Below are 19383 nucleotides of genomic sequence, written 5' to 3'. Positions count from 1 at the left end.
TTCTTTGTTACATTTTTCTTTCTCTTTTTTTTTTTTTTTTTTTCCTCTCTTTATTAACATTTAATTCCCTCAAAGCCTTAGGTCTATACTTTTCACCCCCCCCTGTTAATAGTAATCAATTTTGTTAGCTCATTTTAATTATTTCAATTCAATTGTTTTCCATTTACCAATTTACCGTTTATTTTATTCCTTTATATCTTCTTTCTTCTTATTTATTTTGATAGATTCTAGTTCTTTTTTAGTTCGTCTTCTTCTTTTCCTTCAAATCAACAACTTTGAAAAAACACCACCAAAAAACTGTGTGAGAGTCAGAGTGTGGCCAAAAGGACAGAGAAAAGAAAAAAAAGAACCAGGTTAACGAACGAACACCAAACAAAAAGAGAAAGACAGGGAAAAAAAAAAATTCCAACAACAACAACAACGTCAACAACAACCAGAAGACTAATATACATTAAGCACTCACACCAGAGCTTATTCATAAACTACTTGTACAAATCTTGTATTATCATTGAATCAAGTTTTTCTTTTTTTTTTTTATTTTCATTTTTTGTTGGATATTGAAGACGTAGAGACCCAAAGAGAACCAACCCCATCACATATTATTATCAATAGTCAAAAACCATGGAACATCCACCTCCAGCACTCAGATCATTTTCGACCCAATCAACGTCATCTTTAAATTCAGCAAGTACTGTTTCGTCTGCGAGAATTGTATCTCTGGGTCCAGTGAATATAAATAATTTCAACAAACAAAGTACTCCCAAGGACCATCTATTCTATCGATGTGAATCACTAAAACGAAAGCTACAAAAAATCCCTGGCATGGAACCATTTTTGAACCAGGCTTTCAATCAAGCTGAACAACTCAGTGAACAACAAGCATTGGCTTTGGCACAGGAAAGAAGCAATGGCAATGGTCATAGTAATGGTAAACGTCATCAATCATTAGACGGTGCCATGAACAGACTTTCGGTTGGTTCCGATAGTAGTTCGATCCAAGGTTCATTGACACGAATGGCCACCAATGCGTCTGCGTCATCTTTAATCAGTGGTATGCCAAACAACACTTTGTTTACGTTTACTGCAGGTGTTTTACCAGCTAACATTAGTGTTGATCCTGCCACTCACCTTTGGAAATTGTTCCAACAAGGTGCCCCTTTTTGTGTTCTTATCAATCATATCCTTCCTGATTCCAAAATACCAGTTGTCAGCTCTGATGATTTGAGAATTTGCAAAAAATCTGTGTATGACTTTTTAATTGCCGTCAAGACTCAATTGAATTTTGATGACGAGAATATGTTTACCATATCCAATGTTTTCTCTGACAATGCCCAAGATTTACTTAAAATCATTGAAGTTGTTAACAAACTACTTAGTGAATACTCAAATGTTGGTGATACAGCTACCGATCTGGGTAGTGCCGACGAAGATGTAAATATGGATGTGCAAATTACCGATGAACGATCAAAAGTTTTCCGAGAAATTATTGAAACAGAAAGGAAATATGTTCAGGACTTGGAACTAATGTGTAAATACCGTCAAGATCTCATTGATGCCGAAAACTTATCTTCAGAACAAATTCACTTGTTATTCCCAAATCTAAATGAGATTATTGATTTTCAAAGACGATTCCTCAATGGATTAGAATGTAACATTAATATACCCATTAGATACCAAAGAATTGGATCGGTATTTATCCATGCATCTTTGGGCCCATTTAATGCTTATGAACCTTGGACTATAGGACAATTGACGGCGATTGATTTGATCAACAAAGAAGCGGCTAATTTAAAAAAATCATCGAGTCTACTTGATCCTGGGTTTGAACTTCAATCGTATATTTTGAAGCCGATCCAGAGATTATGTAAGTACCCACTCTTGTTAAAAGAGTTAGTTAAAACATCACCAGAGTATTCAAAACAGGACTCTCATGGCAGCTCGTCATCTACATCATTTAATGAATTATTAGTGGCTAAAACTGCAATGAAGGAATTGGCAAATCAAGTCAATGAGGCACAAAGGCGAGCAGAAAATATTGAACATTTGGAAAAACTAAAAGAACGAGTAGGTAATTGGCGTGGTTTTAATTTGGATGCACAAGGAGAACTATTATTTCATGGGCAAGTTGGGGTTAAAGATGCTGAAAATGAGAAGGAATACGTTGCCTATCTTTTTGAGAAAATTGTGTTTTTCTTCACCGAAATTGAAGATAACAAAAAATCTGACAAACAGGAAAAAAAGAGCAAGTTTTCGACAAGAAAGAGATCAACTTCATCAAATCTTAGTTCATCGACGGCTAATTTGTTGGAATCTATAAATAATTCACGAAAAGATAGCACATTGCCATTGGAGTTAAAGGGGAGAGTTTATATATCGGAAATTTATAATATTTCCGCGCCAACCACTCCAGGCTCAACTTTAATCATCTCATGGTCAGGCAGAAAGGAAAGTGGCTCGTTCACTTTGAGATATCGTAGTGAAGAGGCTAGAAACCAATGGGAAAAGTGTTTGCGGGATTTAAAGACCAATGAAATGAATAAACAGATTCATAAAAAGATGCGTGATTCTGACCTGTCATTTAATACCGATGATTCTGCGATATATGATTACACGGGTATTAGTATGTCACCAGTGAATCAATCCACCCAACAACAATATTATGATCATCGAACTTCTCATGGTTCTCGCCATCACTCGTCATCATCCACTTTGAGTATGATGAAGAATAATAGGATCAAATCTGGTGATTTGAGTAGAATTTCTTCCACATCAACAACTTTAGACACTTTCAGTAACAATATGAATGGATCACCAAATACCACCAATCCATCTTTGACCTCTTCGGAAGCCACCAAAGTAACACCAACGTTTGATGTTGCGATTAAATTGCTTTATAAATCCACAGAATTACCAGATCCATTGATTGTCAATGCACAAATTGAATATAATGATCTTTTGCAGAAGATCATCTCCCAGATTATTACTTCGAACATAGTGGCGGATGACATCCATATTAATCGATTAAGATACAAAGACGATGAAGGAGACTTTGTGAATTTGAATTCAGATGATGATTGGGGATTGGTGCTTGATATGTTGACCGGTGAAGACTTTTACCAAACATCAGGCAACGAAAAGCGACTGGTGACGGTGTGGGTTTCTTGATTATGTTTCAGGAATCAGCACTCCCATTTTTTGGTGTTTGTATGTGTGATCTTTTTTTTTAAAGAGATTTCTTTTCTTGATGGAATGTGACTTTGGAAGACAAACAGATTAAGAGTTAATGTTTTGCTGTGCAAAATAAGCTGTTATAGACGGGTTCAATTAATCAATTCAATAATATAGATATATAAATGACACTTTGACGAAATATACTATTTATCAATTTCAATTTCAATTTCCTTTTGCTTCTGCTTTTTTCTCTTGTAAGACTAATGTTACATCTTGTTGGAGTATCTATATACTGAATAAAGTAATAAAAAAGTACATAAGATAGGTTAAGGAAGATCATTCTCAAGTGGGTGCAAAATAAAAGCTCAGATAAATCTTACAAACATTCTGTAAACGTATTGTCCCATCCAGAGTCAAAAAAAAGAGAGAATTAATAATACTAGCCATACTAAATACTTTTCACTCAAAATGTTGAGCCACTGACCAACATATGTTAGTTATTCCAATGGATATCAAAAAAAAAAAAAAGAGACATCATATGAAAGACTCCAAATAACAAAATGGCCTATTTTAGTAATAATAATAATGGTAATCAGGTGTTGTTTTTGATTATTAAATGAACTGATTCTATTGGCGAACTAACGCGAATGGGTTTATTGGTACAGGCGAGATGGTGCAGAAATGAGTCAAGTGAAAAAAAAAAAAAAAAAAAAACTAATAAAAACCCAGCCTTGTTGTTTTATCAAACCCTTTGTATCCCCTTCTTGTCTTCCTTTTTTTTTTTTTTCAATATACTGTAAATACTTATCATATTCATACAAATTATACTCTTATGTTGATTCAGTCATTGTTGTCAAGAGTAGGAAGTAGGCGATTGCTTCCTCGTTCATTACCACCATTAAGAAATCCCATTAATTACACTCCATTTATCAGAAGATTGCATCAATCATGGACAAGATACAATCTAACGTCAGAACAAGAAGAAATTTTACATCAAGAGCGTGCTAGAGACTATGTGGATGTGTGTATAGTAGGTGCTGGACCTGCTGGGTTATCGACAGCAATAAAGTTGAAACAACTCGACAACGAACAAGGTAATGGGGATTTACGAGTCATTGTCTTGGAGAAAGCAGGGGACTTTGGTAGTCATATAGTTAGTGGTGCAGTTATTGAACCACATGCTTTTAAGGAATTATTCCCTGATAGTGAATTGACTGAAGAAAATGGAATCCCATTACCTCTGGATATTATAACAAAAGTAACATCAGATCATATGAAATACTTGACTCCTAAAAAGGCATTCCCATTGCCAGAGCCTCCTCAATTAACCAATAAGGGGAAAAACTTCATTGTTAGTTTAAATGAAGTCGTCAAATATCTAGCTGAACAAGCTGAAGAATTGGGAGTGGAATTGTATCCAGGAATATCAGTGAATGAATTGATTTATAACGAAGACAAGTCAGCAATAAAAGGTGTCATTACCCAAGATATGGGAGTTGATCGTAACGGTGCACCCAAGGATAGTTTTGAACCCGGTATGGAATTCTTTGCCAGGTTGACTGTTTTGGCCGAAGGTTGTCATGGATCGTTGACTAAAAATGCTATTGGCAACTTCAACTTGAGAGAAAATTCTGAACCTCAAACTTATGGACTTGGGATTAAAGAAGTTTGGGAAGTTTTACCAGAGAATTTTGACAAAGGTTATGTGGGACATTCGTTAGGATATCCATTAACCTCCAAAGAATATGGTGGAGGGTTTATTTATCATTTTGGTGATGGGTTAGTGGCTGTTGGTTTGGTTATTGGATTAGATTATGCTAATCCGTATATCTCGCCTTATCAAGAATTCCAAAAAATGAAAACTCACCCATTTTATGCCAATACCTTAAAAGGTGGTAAATGTATCTCCTATGCTGCAAGAGCTTTGAATGAAGGGGGATATCAATCCATACCTAAGTTACATTTCCCTGGTGGTATTTTGGTTGGTTGTGCTGCCGGGTTTGTTAATGTGCCAAAAGTTAAAGGTACCCATACTGCAGTGAAGAGTGGTATAGTTGCTGCAGAAGCAATCCTCTCCACATTTAAACAAATGGAATTGGATCCTTGTGATGAAGATAACTTTGAAGAATTATCTACCCCAATAGATTTACATCAGTATGAAGAAAATTTTAAAGATTCGTGGGCATATAAGGAATTGTACGCAGTGAGAAATGTGCGTCCTTCATTCAACTCTCCACTCGGTATGGTTGGGGGGCTTGTTCATTCAGGTTTGCTGACTATGATTACACAAGGTAAAGAACCATGGACCTTATCTCACCACGGAACAGATTCAGGGGCAACTCAAGATGCAAACCAGTTCCAACCTATTGAATATCCAAAACCAGATAATGAATTGACTTTTGATATTCTTACCTCTGTGTCAAGAACCGGTACCTACCACGACGAGGATGAACCATGTCATTTAAAAATACCAAATCAAGATTCTCGAAAACATACTGAGTTGAACTGGATTAAATATAAAGGTGTGGAACAAAGATTCTGTCCAGCAGGAGTTTACGAATATATCGAGGATGAGCTGGAACCATTGGGAGTCAAGTTTCAGATAAATAGTCAAAATTGCATTCATTGTAAGACGTGTGATATTAAAGTCCCATCTCAAGACATCACATGGTCAGTTCCTGAAGGTGGAGATGGTCCAAAATATTACATGTCCTGATGATGTTAAAAGGAAAGTTAAAGAACGCTAACTAGTTTTTGTTTTTCATGTAGTCAGTAACATTAAGTTTTGTATATCCACCAATATACTTGACGTGGACACGGAATAAGTTCAAGGCTTAGTCTTTGTAAGATCTCCACAATGAAGGTGTTCTACCAATAGGGGGTTATGGGGACATATTACTTGAACTTTTAAGATTTGTCTTTTTGTATAAATTTCGCAACTTTCTGAACCATAAATATTTATTGCTAGTGTGAAACTAACCAGGACAAATAAAGCAAAGTATATAAATTAACATTATTATATCATTGTTTATGAATAATATCACCAATAAATTTTAGATTAATGATTAGTGGTAAACCGAATTGTATAGGAACTAGTTATTTTGACACGTGAGAAGCAAAGCCTCATGTCAATAGATCCAAATGATGCGTGGTAAGTGCGAAAGAGGAAGTCAAAGACAATGAACAATTTTTTTATAATTTTTTCTTTTGTGACTATTCGGATTCACCACTTAAAAGTCCCCCTCCTCCCAACCAACCAACCAACCAACAGATTGACACCATTGGTACCTTAACATTATTTACTTATCTATTGCTACAGAAATAGTAGTCACCGATAATTTGAGTTGAATAATGTATTGGAAGAATGCCTGGTGGGTGGGCACTGTTTATTCTTCATGCGAACCAATTGAATTGCCTGAAGGCATGATAATATCGAAACAATTTGAAAAATATCCCATCTCAGTCGTATCCAAAGCAATATATAAACAATTGTGCTACCGAAATTGTATTCCAGTATTAAACACCAATGTGGGGTTTGTCATAGATACATTTGCTAAACCACTACCCATAGTTACTGAGAGTTGGCGTGAATTCACCAGGGATTCGTTAAGAGGATCTTTTGCGTATAGTGTTGTTTCAATCATATATGCGATTGCAGTACTGGCAGTAATAATCTGGTTTTTAACAATTTTTGTGTTGACAAATTATACTATCAAACCGTCATGGTTATTGAAAACAAGCACAATACTCTCGACAGTTTACATTCTCGTTGTTGTGATAAAATCGATTTTAATATTACATGGACAACAACGAGATGGCTATTTACATGGCGCTAAGCTTCTTAGTGAACTTAACGACTACAATCCCATTCAAATCATAGATCTAATAGTGGTATTGTTGCTACAGATCAACCAAGTTCAAATAATAATGAGAATATTTCAAAGACAAAAAGACAAGCGAATGGCATTACTAATTGGTATAGTGGCAACATTGGCATCTCAAGTAATATGGGCAATTGCCCAATTTTATACTCCAGCCGATGCAAATGAAGCAAGTGATATATTACCGGCTTTTATATATTTGGTTCGAATAGCCATGGCTTTATGCTATGCTGCCATCATAACTGTGTTTTTCATTAGCAAAATTCAAATTATCTTGGCAAATAAAAAAATCTGGTTATTAACTTTGCTAACGTTTATTTTGATTTACAGCCCAGTGGCATTTTTTGTTGCTGATGTTTCAAACGCCTTTGTGTATGAATTATCAGAAATATTTTCCGTGGTTAATTATGTTATTGGTGTAGTGATCCCATGGGAATGGTGCAACAAGTTCAATTTGATAATGAAGGCAAAAGAGAAAGAGGGTGTGCTAGGTCGAAGATTCTACGAAGACGAGTTGTACGAACTAGATAGATTTGAATTATTTGTTGAAGAACAGATACCTGAAGATGAAGACAATAGTGATACCCATAGCGACCCCCCTGACAATGAACTAAATGGTGGTGCACATCATAACAACCAAGAACAAAGAGAGGGATTGATCAGAAGGAATTCTCCTACAAATAAACTTCATGGTGATAACAATGATAATGATAACAGTGTTCCTGCCCTGAAGTTTAGGCGAATATTAACAACTACCAAGGACGCATTTTTGACTTTGACTGATAACATAATTGCAGCTGGATTTGCAATTCCAAGGTCAGTGAGTGTATCTACACAGTCATTAACAGGAAGGCATAGAAACAATAGCACCACTCATGCCGAATATACTCAAGAAGTTGTTCCAGATTTTTGCCCTGAAATGTTTTTACATCCCGAAGGTAATTCTCACATCGCTGAGAGTTCATCAGAGCAGAACGCTGCACCTCTAACCACTACAAACAGCAACCACAGACGAAGAAATGTTTATGTTTACTCCAGAAAAGAAGTTATATTAGATGTATCTAGTGATGAATAAATTATTTGGGACATTGCATTATTTTTGAATATTTTCATGACCTCTTTTGGCAATTTCAAGGCACGTTTCTTCATATCCTGGTATATGAATGTATTCGACCCCATGATCCAATAATTTTTTATAGGAGGAGTTATTCTTTACAAAAATATCTGGTTCTAAAACTCCCACAAAACACGTTTTAATGCTTTTTGTTTGTAAAATTCTATCAACACAAGGTAGATTACCACTTAGTCTCAAAGAACAAGGTTCCATAGAAGTAAATATTTCGGTTCCTGAAGGCACTTCTCTTTCCCCGCCATTTTTGGAAAAATATTTCTCCAACGCACATTGTTCAGCATGAGTATTGCCAGGCAATTCACGTGAATGACCTGTCGAGATTACCTGCCCATTATGAACCAAAACACATCCAACGTTAAACTGAGTTTGAGTTTTTCCACATTTTTCAGCCTCTTTTATAGCCATCTCCATAAATTTTCTACTTGGTTCTAGCGCCCATTCTGGGTACTCTGTTTTATAAGACCAAGATTTATCGTCGGCTTCATATTTATATGCATGCAACCATAAATCCAAATCGTTTGGACCTGGGTCAGAATAAAGGGGCAAGCCAGTAACGGGACAGATTTCATCCAACGCAACTTCCCCATCACCTTGTGGATGAATCCATGAAGTTGCTGCACGAGATTTACCAATTAGATCTAGTTTTGCCATCACTTGATCCAAATCAGCTTCACCGCTTTTCCCCAAGTTCTCGCCCCAGACAAATTCACTAGAATATAGTGGATCATTAGCTATTGGATACCCCAAGAACTGTAAATGCACTCGAATTTGGTGGGTTCGACCAGTTAATGGGTGACATTTAACAACAGAGGTGTTGGTCATTGGGTCATATGACACTCTTTGGAATTCAGTTTTAGCTTCCTTCCCATTTTCCGTATCGACTACATTTAATGTCAATTTGGGAGACTTAGTAGACAATGGTTTATCCACAATAAGACGCTCAAGAGGGAATTCACCCTTCACCCTGGCAATATATTCTTTGGTGACATTCCGATCTCTAATCTGCAGCATCATATTATTTGCTCCTTTAGACAGTTTCCCCAAAAACATCAACCCCGAGGTTAATCTATCAAGTCTATTACATGGATGGACAATTTTACCCATTTCATGTTCAAACACTTTAGTGATGGTGTTGTATCGATATCTACCTGTTGGATGCACAGGTATCCCACTTGGCTTATCTATCACAAGTAAATCGTCATCTTCAAAAACAATTTTTATTTCTCTAGAACTAACAGGTGGTTCACGACGATAACTTCTATGAGATATCAAATCACCATTGCGCAAAATCGTCTCTAAATTTGCAACTTTGGAATTAACTTTGACCAACCCTCCCTCTACTGCCTTACGATATGCATCAGGAGTACGATCTCTAAATTCATCAATGAAGACATCGATCAATTTCCTATCTTGCCAACGCAACTTGCAGTAGGTTAAATATGTATAGAAATATGGCGTAACACGACGCAATCTGCCTTCAATTAGGTAATTGGCACCTTCAGTTTCTTCTTCATGTATTGATTTTTGAGTTGCAGTGTTTTCACTAGTTATCTTGTGTTTATCGATGTTTTGTTGACGTACTCTAAACCCTTTGGCATCGACCACCTTTTTGCTATGAGGTGGTTGTTCAGCTTTTGGTGATGCGGCTCTTTTCATTCCTCGTGAAAATAACAAAGATAATGTTTCTAAAGTTTGCAAAGGGTAAACCTGGCCACTCTTGAATATTGGCATGCAAAGGATAATGTGTTACAGAGTTTTTGCTATTTCCAACAACAGTAGAATTGGAAAAAAAAAAAAAAATTGAGACAGTGCAACAATTCCTGATGGTTTTTTTTTTTTTGAAATTTTTCAAAATCTTATTCCAATCCAAAGGTCCTTGTAGTTTATAAAATACTTTTTATTACACTCTATAGACTTTACTTAATAGGTTTAAAAAAACCCTTTCATCTATAATAACCCCTGTTTCTTCAAATCCATATAATCTTTCTCTGACATAACATTACCTTCTTTATCCTCTACTTCAACTGAATTTTCCAATTCAGTGGTTTTCAATTTGGTTTCCTTTCTCAATACTTTCCATAATTCAGTAGCTTCATCGATTTTGGTGATATTTTTAAACATTTTCATATTTTTTTCATCAACTCCAAGACATTTCAAACCATATTGATGTTTGGGCCCACTAAAATGTTTCAGAAATACGGTTTTGCCTTTATAACTTATATTGCCACAGATTTCACAATTGTATTGTTTATGCAACCCTTGTAGCTTGTATAGCCAAAATGGGATTGGGGTTCCATCAGGACCTAAAGGTAAATTCTTAAAGCTGTTATCTAAATAGTCATCATCATCGTCATTGTCATGTTCATTTCCGGACAAATCATCTTCATCCAATTCATTGTTGATGGCAACGAATTCATTTGCAATATCGTGCTGTACTTGTCTTTCAAGTTGTAGCTCCCTTTCAGATAAGTTTGACAACTTTTCAACTTGTGCTCTAGTATATTCCAAATCTGGAGCCAACACTTGACACAACTTTCCAATTAAATACTCCAACCAAGGCAATGACGACACAAAATTATCCGGTTTTTGTTGAGACGCATTCTTTTTATGTTTCTTTCCTGATAAATGGGATTGGTAAACTGTTTCTTTTGAGAATAGTTTATTGCATGCTTTGCAAAACAAATTGTCCCTATCCTTACCATTATTAGACTTCCTCTCTTCATCAGCATCGTCAAACTCTGTTTTCCAACGTTGCAACAATTCGTCGTAATCTAGCAACGGTTGCAACTTTATTAATGAGGCCTCTAGAAACAGACTCAATTCCATCAAATATTTTGAATAAAACCCATTGACTTTGGAATAGGGGAAACTCAGAAATTTATACAAATATTCAATATACAGAATTGGACCAAAATTACTAACATATAAGTCATGAAAATGATGAAGATCCAAAATATCATTAATTTCTATATCCTTCAAATGAGAAGCAATGGAACTCAAAAAATGCTTTCTTTTGACAAACTCTTGTTCTTTACCCGTCTTTTTATTTATTTTTAACGTAACATCTTGGGGATTCAATTCTTTATTTAATGAGCTGAAGCTTGAATACAACCTTCGTGGACCTTCAACTATACTATCATTTTGAGAGATGCCATTGATCATCTCATCGAACTTTTCAAAGTTATCATCTCCTTCCGTGATCAATGCTAATGTGTTGGAAAATGATTCCTTTTCTTCAGTTAAACAATGGTTCAAACGTTTTATGATTTGATTGTATCGACTCTTAAAATAAACTAATTCATATTGTTGTAGTATTGATATTCTTTTGGTGGAATTTGGTTTTGTTACTTTTGATAGAAGAATGTTTGGTCGTGGTTGTAAGTTTGATGGTAGTATATAAGGATTTCTTAATAATCTTTTTGATAATGAATCTTCTATAATACCAATCTCTTCAATGTTAGACCTCAGAATTTCAATAAAATTACTCATGCCTTATAAAATAGAAACAAAACAGACACAGAAGTTTAAGGCGTAATGAAATTTTCTGTATGCTATCTTTTTTTTTTTTTTGTTTTAAGAAAAGAAAACTGCCACCACCGTCTCCTTTTCCTCCTCCCTCCCATACCACCACCATTAAAGAACCCTGTTCCAATCTATTCTACACACAGACATATATAAACAAGCAATGATAGAATATTCAACTAAAAAAGAAAGTGATATACCACTTTATTTATTTACTTATAACTGTAACAAACGAGTTATAGATGCTAATGTATTTAAATCCAAAGTATCACAATCATTACCACCAAAAGACAATCCTTCCCATTTATATGTATTTGCTCTTCAAGAATTCTGTACTATCCTTGATGGTTCATTCAAAGCATCAGCAAATCAACAGTTAATAGCCTATAATGAATTACTCCAAATTATGTTATTCGAAGAATATGGGACAGATCATTTCCAAACTATTGCTATTAATCACACAGGAGCAATTGGATTAATCATTATATCCCCTTACCCACTGAAATTCCAAAATGTCAGATTAGCAAACACTTCTTGTGGATATGGATATAGTTCAATGAAAGGTGGGGTTGGAATTAGGTTGAAATACTATCCTGATGGGAAGTATGGAGATAACTCAGTAGAATTGAGTTTTGCAGGAATTCATTTAAATGCATATGAAGGTGAATATTATTATTTACAAAGAAATGCCAATTTGTTAAGAATTGCCAGAAGCCTAAATTTTGGAGACGGATATGGGTTGATCAAACCAAACAATCATGTTTTTATTTTGGGAGATTTAAACTATAGAACAACCAAGGATTACAAGAAAACCTCGGTTGTGGCCCAGAATTTATTATCATTAGCTGACCAGCATAGTGAGTTCAACAATGAGTATATTAATCAATTGTTTGTCCAATACGATGAGCTTCATAATGCATTGAAAAATGGAGAAGTATTATTCGGGTTTTCTGAAGGTAAGGTTGATTTCAAACCATCATACAAGTATTATATAAACACCGGTATCTACAACTCGAAACGATGTCCATCGTGGTGTGATAGAATATTGTTTTTGTCTACATATGAAACGATAGGTAATGATGATTTGGGATTACAATTGTTGAGAGCAAAAGGTAAGGACTCAAAACAGAAAAATGAAGGACTCCCCGTGGTGGGGAAATATGATTGTATTGATGAATTATTAGTATCTGATCATCGTCCTGTATTTGCACATATTGAGATACCATTTGCACCCCCTAAACTGATTATATCACCAATGTCCGGTTGTTTAGAAATAGTTTCAACAGGGTTAACTCTGGACGAATCATTCTCGGAGCTTGAACAATTGCAGGGAATCGAGAATAGTACGCTTATAGAAAGTGGTCCAACTTCTATCTACTTGAAACCAACAAAATTAGACCTTCTAATCCATACAATTGTTACGCCCTTTATGGATACCACCATAGGGTTTGGACTTTGGTTTGGAACCACAAGCGAGGGAAGATTGGTGTTGTTGATATTCATTTTGTTAACTTTTTCATTGTGGTATCTTTTCTAGTATATGATGTTAAATAGTATTCTATTTTTCTTTTATTATACGGTTTGTGTAAATTATACTCTAGAAGGAAGATCTTGCGTTTAAACGTTTAGCTGAGAAATGGTGTAGGTCTTGACCACTAAGGTTGCATTTTGATATTGAATATACAACCGTAAGCAAAAACACCTGCAACAAATTACAACTGTAGTAGTTATTGAATGAAAATTTATATAATAACTGTGACATGAATGGAAAAGTTCAAGTTTTGTTTCCTTTCAAAAACTTTATTTATATACCAATATGTCTCTCTTACAATATTGATATACTTTTAATCTTATTTATTTATTTATTTATATTTTTAATTACCATTTACAAAAAGAGAATAATACCCATAAAGAAAAGAAAAATACAAAATACATAAAACAAAAATCCCATTAAATTATGGAATACATAATAAGCAGGAGGTAGTGGAGGACGAGGAGGGAAAAGAAGAAGGAAATGAAATAAAAGCAGCATTAATAACAAGACATAACATAAACAAATAGATAAAAACCTGATGGACAATATCATTCAAAGAATTTGGGGGTTCACTCACCAAGACATATAAATGCAAGAACAATAGTAGTAATACTAAATAAATACCAGTTAGCATAAAATAATGAAAAAGGAACGAACCTATCATCCATCAACAACACCCATTCACACAAGTCATAGACGTACACACTCCTCAACCCACACATTCAACAAATCCACTCTCGCAATCACTTTCCTCCCCTTTATCAAATTACTCAAGCAGTACATTCCTTTGAGATATGGCCAGACTTTCCACAGTTGTAACAGGTTTTAGCAGAAAAATTGGATCCACCAGCAGCAGAGTGACAATCTTTAGAAATGTGACCAACTTTACCACAAGCGTAACATTTGACAGTGTTAGCTTGACAGTCTCTAGCAAAATGGTTTGGACCACCACATTTGTAACAGGTAGTACCAGAAGCTCTACCAGAAGATCTCTTAAAGCTTGGAGCGTGGTCAGTGGAGGAAGGGGCAGCATCACAGTTTTTGGAAATGTGACCAAATTGACCACAGTTGTAGCATTTAGCACCTTGAGCTTGGTTTGGACATTCAGTTTGGATATGACCTACATCACCACATGAGTAACATTGTTTGGCAGTATTTTGTTTTGGATCAGGACAATCATTTGATTCATGTCCTGGTTTGTGACAATTGTAACACAATCTTTCTTCTTGTTGACAGTCATCAGCTAAGTGACCGACTTCACCACATTTGTAACAAGTTCTTGGATAAACAGCAGCCATCGTATAATTCACACCCTTCTACTTTACTAAGTTAAGAAATTGATTTCTACTTGAAAAAGAAAGAAAGAAAGAAAGACCAGACGGATATTAATAATTAGAAAAGCAAAAAAAAAAAAAAATTGAGAAGCGAAAGGAAGGAAGGAAAGTGGATGAAAAATTTCCCGTCAGGTAGTGTACTTTTTACAATTAAATTTTTTTTTTTTCACTTTGGGTGTCTTGGTGGCTAAACACCTGCGTGTACAATTAACCAAAAAAAAAGAAAAAAAAAATAAGTCACATTGATTTGCTTTACCTCCTCTCTGTCTCTCCGCTTTGTCCAGATATTTTTACAATTCACACACGACTTTTACATTTCTTTTCTGTTTCTGTTCTTTAATTATTATCAATCTAGACAACACTCATTATCAATACACATCCTAACAAACTAATGCAATACCCCTATTTAATATCAAAAAGTTTGGATCCAATAGTTGGTGTTGGAATAGGTGTTTTATCATACTATTCTTATGAACAAAGAGTTGGTCGCAAACCAGGACATTCGTTACATGAATTGATCGTGAAGAAGTTCTACAATGGAAAAGACAAAAATTGACCACAAATTATTATTACAGGTGTTGTAATTGATCTTATTTTTTGTTGTTGTTGGTATTAACTACATTCTTCTTGACACATTTATACACTTTGTTTCAATTTGGTTAATAATTCCTTAGCTTTACCGGCATCTTTTATATCTTGTAATATAATTTCATATATTTTATTCCAACCAGCTTCAGATATACCAATAGTAGTAGCAGTTGTAGACACAGCATCGGAAGCAGCTTCCACTTCAGGATCATCTTCGTCAGTCCTGGTGGAACTAGCAACAGGTTTTACCCCAGTTGGTGCTGATACCATACAATTGAAACTTATTGGTTCTTCCAGATTTATTAAAGTTGACAAAACCGCAGTATCTTGAGCAACTTTTGATTTAACCATCAATTTCAAATCTTTTGCAGTGACTCCAGCATTGTGTAAAACTTCCAATGATTCGATCAATTGCGCTTTTACCTTGTAGATGGTGAAATTGACAGGAATGTTTGTCAATTCAGTTTGGAATTTGAATGGTGGTTTAATCGATTTAAATTTCAAATTCACCCTAGATTCCGTTGCCTCTGTTACATTTTGTGGTTCGGGGAATTTATAAATACATTTAGGCAAACTTGGACCCAACGATGATAAATTATTGTAATCTTGCGTTGAATTGAATTTATCTAACGATTCAGCTTTGGATAATTGCATCAATTCTAGATACGTATTCACAAATTTTCTTTCAGCATTTGTAGTCTCTAAAGCTGTTGCGGTAGACATTGTATTAACTATTAACTATGGGAATGGTTATTGAGTACCAAAACAGCGAAAGAAGCCTCTTTTGTTGAAGAGAGCGTGATTTCAGTTTTCCCTATCGCCTCTCTTTTTTTTTTTTATAACCCAGATCGTCTTGTTGGAAATATTTATTCCGCAACGCACAGTCTTTAAACCCAACATTACTTTACACCATTGCCAAACATCTTTCAATCCTCATATACCCTTTATCTAGCCCCCATTCCCCCTAATGAGCAAATTTTTTAAATCATTTACTAGCAAGTATTCTCCCTTGAGTCAGAATGATAACGAAGACGGAGCTCCATTGCCACCACCTGTAACTCAACCAGGAGCTGGATCATCATCATCATCAAATCAATCATTAAAAACCAAACTACAACGATTAAACCCATTTCGATCCCAATCAGTTTATTTAGAAGACGATGAAAATTATGTTACTTCGGATCCAGGAATGTTTGAATTGCTGCGTTGGGATCGAATGTTAATATTTGCCCTTTGTTTTGCTGGGTCAATATGTTGTTATTTGATTTGTATCTTTTTATTCCCGATATTATCATTAAAACCAAGGAAATTTGCTTTGATTTGGTCAATTGGATCGATTTTATTTCTTGTTAGTTTTGGAGTATTACAAGGATTTAAAGCTTATATGATTCATCTTTTCCTGAGCACTCGAATAATTTTCACTATCATATTTGGTTCCAGTATTATATTGACTTTGATAAGTAGTGTTTCATTGAAAAACACATTATTATCGATAATATTTGCCGTTATTCAATTGTTGGCAGCATTATGGTACACTGTTAGTTATTTCCCTATGGGTAAACAAACATTGAGTTTAGCTGGTAATGTGGCAAGAGGTCAAGTCGATACTTGGATCAATTCATAGATGTATCTACGTTTATATATATATATATATATAAAGAAAATTTACAATCTTTATCATCATCAGTTATTTATAATATTTATTTTAAGTCTATTGATTATATAGTTTGATAAATTCGTCATTGGATAATTTTTCAAAATCCGGGAATGCAGTATTCAATCCTTTTTCAACCACTTTCACAATGGCAACGTTGGCGTTAGAATCATTAGTGGCCGTGGCTGATAATTCTAATACCATTTCACCGATTTGTTTTAATTTCTTGTCCACATCACCTCTTGTTAAAATCTTATTCAAGCTCTTAATGGCTTGTAATGCTAAAACATATTTACCTTGTAATAAATAAATTCTAAACAAGACTTCCCATGTCAAACGTAAATTTTTACCTTCTTCGCTGAGTGGTTTGAAAAGTTCAAATAATGATTCCAAAATATCCTTTTCAATTAAATCATGATATAATTTAATTCCAAATGGATCAGCATCATCCTTTTCACTCTCAACTTTACTAACTAACTCGGCTCGTTTCTTATTAAGTTGAGACTTGGCCTTCTTTTGCTTCTTACTATTCTTTTTTACCACAACTGCATCGTTGCCATCGCCGTTTTCATTTTCATTAGCCTTGGCCTTTTGTTGATCCTCATAGATTTCAAAATATAATTCAGACAAACCTTTTAAAGCTCTAGTAAATATTGGAGTAGTATGAATCTTGTCCTCCCATTTTAAGGTATCAATATAATCTCTTGGTGTACCACGTCTCAAACAATAAGAGTGGAAATCAAATTGGTCGTTATAAAATATATCGAAATTCTTCAATACAGCATGGAAACGTTTCAATGCCAATCCACGGTAAATTTCTGTATTTTCAACAAGCGCATTCAATGATTCGTCATTTTTATCTTTATCGTTATCGACAATTTTTTGGAGTTGATTTAATTGAGCTTGATAATCATGGAAGATTCTTGAATATGCTTCAGCCGATTCAACTAAAACCCAATTAGCTTGCATAGTATGTAAATCTTTACAACCATTAACGGCGTTTTCGTCTAATTTGGTAAATAAGGATATACAATCAATTGCCTCATTGACCTTATTAGCACGTAACAAATATTTTGTTGTCTTGGAATTGATAAAACGATCTTGTAAATCTAACAATCTTCCTTCATTCATTACATCACTAGCCTTAACAAAATCTCCTTGGTGTTTAATAATCCTTGCCTTAATAATGTATAATTCAACCAATGTTGGTGAATGTTCAATGGCTATATCAATATACTTTGATGCAGCAGTCAAGTCATTCTGATACAAATAATGCTGAGCAAAATAATAACATGTCCATACTTTGATTGTCGGGTTGGAAACTTTTGGTACATCGTGCTCATAAAAATCTTGAACAATGGATTCAATGACTTTTAATTTGGTTGGGTTTTTATACAAGGGTTTGACATTAACAAATGTGGCGGGGACACCACGCAACAACTGTGGAATAATGTAATCCCTGGCAGCTTTTTCAAATAAAGAACTATCTGAAGGTAAAAAAGTCAATGGGAGAAATTTTGGTGGATCGGAACGAGGATAGAATTTGTTCAATTTTTGATACAATTTATATCTAATTTCCGGTGGTTGTGTAGTGGTGCCTAACGCAGTTTCCAATAGATTATAATAGGAAACATTATCAGGATTTCTCTTCAACAATTCACGATATACCAAAGATGCCTCCTTTTTTTCACCCAATAACAACAAGTACTTGGCCTTATATTCTAAGAAAGATAATCTGTCCTTAATACTTTCATCGTCTTTCTGTAAGGCATCCAATGCCTTGACAAAATCACCCAGTTCACCAATCAATTGGTTTTTATACAAAACACATTCACTTTGTTCATACATGTCACTTTCTGTCAAGTGATCTTTAATGATATCCTCAATTTTTGCCAAAGTACCCACTGCAGATGCGTAATCTTTGTTTAAATGATGTGCCACAGCAACTCCGGTCCAGTTGGCCCTATAACCAGGGGCGTGTTCCAAATATTGTTGTCTGCTATCTCTCAAGTTTTTATAATCTCTAATATGAATTTGCATAAACGATAAATCACGCAAAATTGCTTTGTTGGTCGATCCGTTTTCCACGGCTGCAGACAACCATTTGGCAGCTTCTGCATAATTTTCATTGGCACGGTAATATAACCCTATTAAATGATCAACTAAATAATTACTGGGATTTTTTGCTGCTGCTCGTTCAATGTATGATTTGGCATCATCTTTATTGCCATTTGTTTGAAATATTATACATCCTTTTAATGCCAATGATTCAGCATGATTGGAATGTTTTTTCAAATTGGCATCAACTAATTTAAGTGCCTTTTTGTATTGTTTCGCGTCGTACAACGACAATGCTTCCCTAAAATTGCTATCCTCTTTAGAGGCAAAAATAGGGCTAGCCTTTTTTGTTACCATGTTTCCAATTGTTGCAGTTTTGTTAGGAGTGGTAGAAATTGAATAAATCTAAAGGGTAGTAGCACTCAACGAAGAATTGGTAGAACAAAATTTTTTTTCTTCTTCTGTTTCTTTCTCTCTCTCTCCCAATCTTTGCAAGATTCTGATTTCAT

At 34.8% G+C, this 19383-nt stretch overlaps 11 protein-coding genes across 11 annotated transcripts; 6 read left to right on the top strand and 5 right to left on the bottom strand. All coding sequences in view use genetic code 12, as the record gives it.

Moving 5' to 3' along the window:
• Positions 1-621: 621 nt before the first annotated feature.
• On the top strand, positions 622-3165 carry CD36_51820 (GDP-GTP exchange factor for Cdc42p, putative; the record flags this gene model as incomplete). Its single annotated transcript, XM_002420442.1, has 1 exon — positions 622-3165. The coding sequence occupies one exon, from the start codon at positions 622-624 to the stop codon at positions 3163-3165; it is 2544 nt and encodes an 847-aa protein (XP_002420487.1).
• Positions 3166-4003: 838 nt separating this feature from the next.
• Positions 4004-5887, top strand: CD36_51810 (electron transfer flavoprotein-ubiquinone oxidoreductase, mitochondrial precursor, putative; the record flags this gene model as incomplete). The annotated part of the gene is made up of 1 exon (XM_002420441.1): positions 4004-5887. The coding sequence occupies one exon, from the start codon at positions 4004-4006 to the stop codon at positions 5885-5887; it is 1884 nt and encodes a 627-aa protein (XP_002420486.1).
• Positions 5888-6522: 635 nt separating this feature from the next.
• On the top strand, positions 6523-8127 carry CD36_51800 (pH-response regulator protein, putative; the record flags this gene model as incomplete). The annotated part of the gene is made up of 1 exon (XM_002420440.1): positions 6523-8127. The coding sequence occupies one exon, from the start codon at positions 6523-6525 to the stop codon at positions 8125-8127; it is 1605 nt and encodes a 534-aa protein (XP_002420485.1).
• An 18-nt stretch (positions 8128-8145) lies between these two features.
• CD36_51790 (DRAP deaminase, putative) lies at positions 8146-9915 on the bottom strand (the record flags this gene model as incomplete). Its single annotated transcript, XM_002420439.1, has 1 exon — positions 8146-9915. The coding sequence occupies one exon, from the start codon at positions 9913-9915 to the stop codon at positions 8146-8148; it is 1770 nt and encodes a 589-aa protein (XP_002420484.1).
• A 216-nt stretch (positions 9916-10131) lies between these two features.
• Positions 10132-11673, bottom strand: CD36_51780 (pre-mRNA-splicing factor, putative; the record flags this gene model as incomplete). The annotated part of the gene is made up of 1 exon (XM_002420438.1): positions 10132-11673. One exon carries the CDS (start codon positions 11671-11673, stop codon positions 10132-10134), a length of 1542 nt encoding a protein of 513 aa, XP_002420483.1.
• A 196-nt stretch (positions 11674-11869) lies between these two features.
• CD36_51770 (inositol polyphosphate-5-phosphatase, putative) lies at positions 11870-13243 on the top strand (the record flags this gene model as incomplete). Its single annotated transcript, XM_002420437.1, has 1 exon — positions 11870-13243. One exon carries the CDS (start codon positions 11870-11872, stop codon positions 13241-13243), a length of 1374 nt encoding a protein of 457 aa, XP_002420482.1.
• A 767-nt stretch (positions 13244-14010) lies between these two features.
• CD36_51760 (zinc finger protein, putative) lies at positions 14011-14538 on the bottom strand (the record flags this gene model as incomplete). Its single annotated transcript, XM_002420436.1, has 1 exon — positions 14011-14538. One exon carries the CDS (start codon positions 14536-14538, stop codon positions 14011-14013), a length of 528 nt encoding a protein of 175 aa, XP_002420481.1.
• A 427-nt stretch (positions 14539-14965) lies between these two features.
• On the top strand, positions 14966-15130 carry CD36_51755 (non-classical export protein, putative; the record flags this gene model as incomplete). Its single annotated transcript, XM_002420435.1, has 1 exon — positions 14966-15130. The coding sequence occupies one exon, from the start codon at positions 14966-14968 to the stop codon at positions 15128-15130; it is 165 nt and encodes a 54-aa protein (XP_002420480.1).
• Positions 15131-15210: 80 nt separating this feature from the next.
• CD36_51750 (ubiquitin-like protein, putative) lies at positions 15211-15885 on the bottom strand (the record flags this gene model as incomplete). The annotated part of the gene is made up of 1 exon (XM_002420434.1): positions 15211-15885. The coding sequence occupies one exon, from the start codon at positions 15883-15885 to the stop codon at positions 15211-15213; it is 675 nt and encodes a 224-aa protein (XP_002420479.1).
• A 244-nt stretch (positions 15886-16129) lies between these two features.
• On the top strand, positions 16130-16786 carry CD36_51740 (Golgi transport protein, putative; the record flags this gene model as incomplete). The annotated part of the gene is made up of 1 exon (XM_002420433.1): positions 16130-16786. One exon carries the CDS (start codon positions 16130-16132, stop codon positions 16784-16786), a length of 657 nt encoding a protein of 218 aa, XP_002420478.1.
• An 87-nt stretch (positions 16787-16873) lies between these two features.
• On the bottom strand, positions 16874-19231 carry CD36_51730 (N-terminal acetyltransferase complex subunit, putative; the record flags this gene model as incomplete). The annotated part of the gene is made up of 1 exon (XM_002420432.1): positions 16874-19231. One exon carries the CDS (start codon positions 19229-19231, stop codon positions 16874-16876), a length of 2358 nt encoding a protein of 785 aa, XP_002420477.1.
• Between the last annotated feature and the right edge of the window lie 152 nt (positions 19232-19383).

The sequence above is a fragment of the Candida dubliniensis genome, chromosome 5 (genome assembly GCF_000026945.1).
Source record: "Candida dubliniensis CD36 chromosome 5, complete sequence".
Classification (NCBI taxonomy): domain Eukaryota; kingdom Fungi; phylum Ascomycota; class Pichiomycetes; order Serinales; family Debaryomycetaceae; genus Candida; species Candida dubliniensis.
The sequence above is the reverse complement of the archived record's forward strand: the minus strand, read 5'-3'. Positions and strand labels throughout refer to the sequence as shown.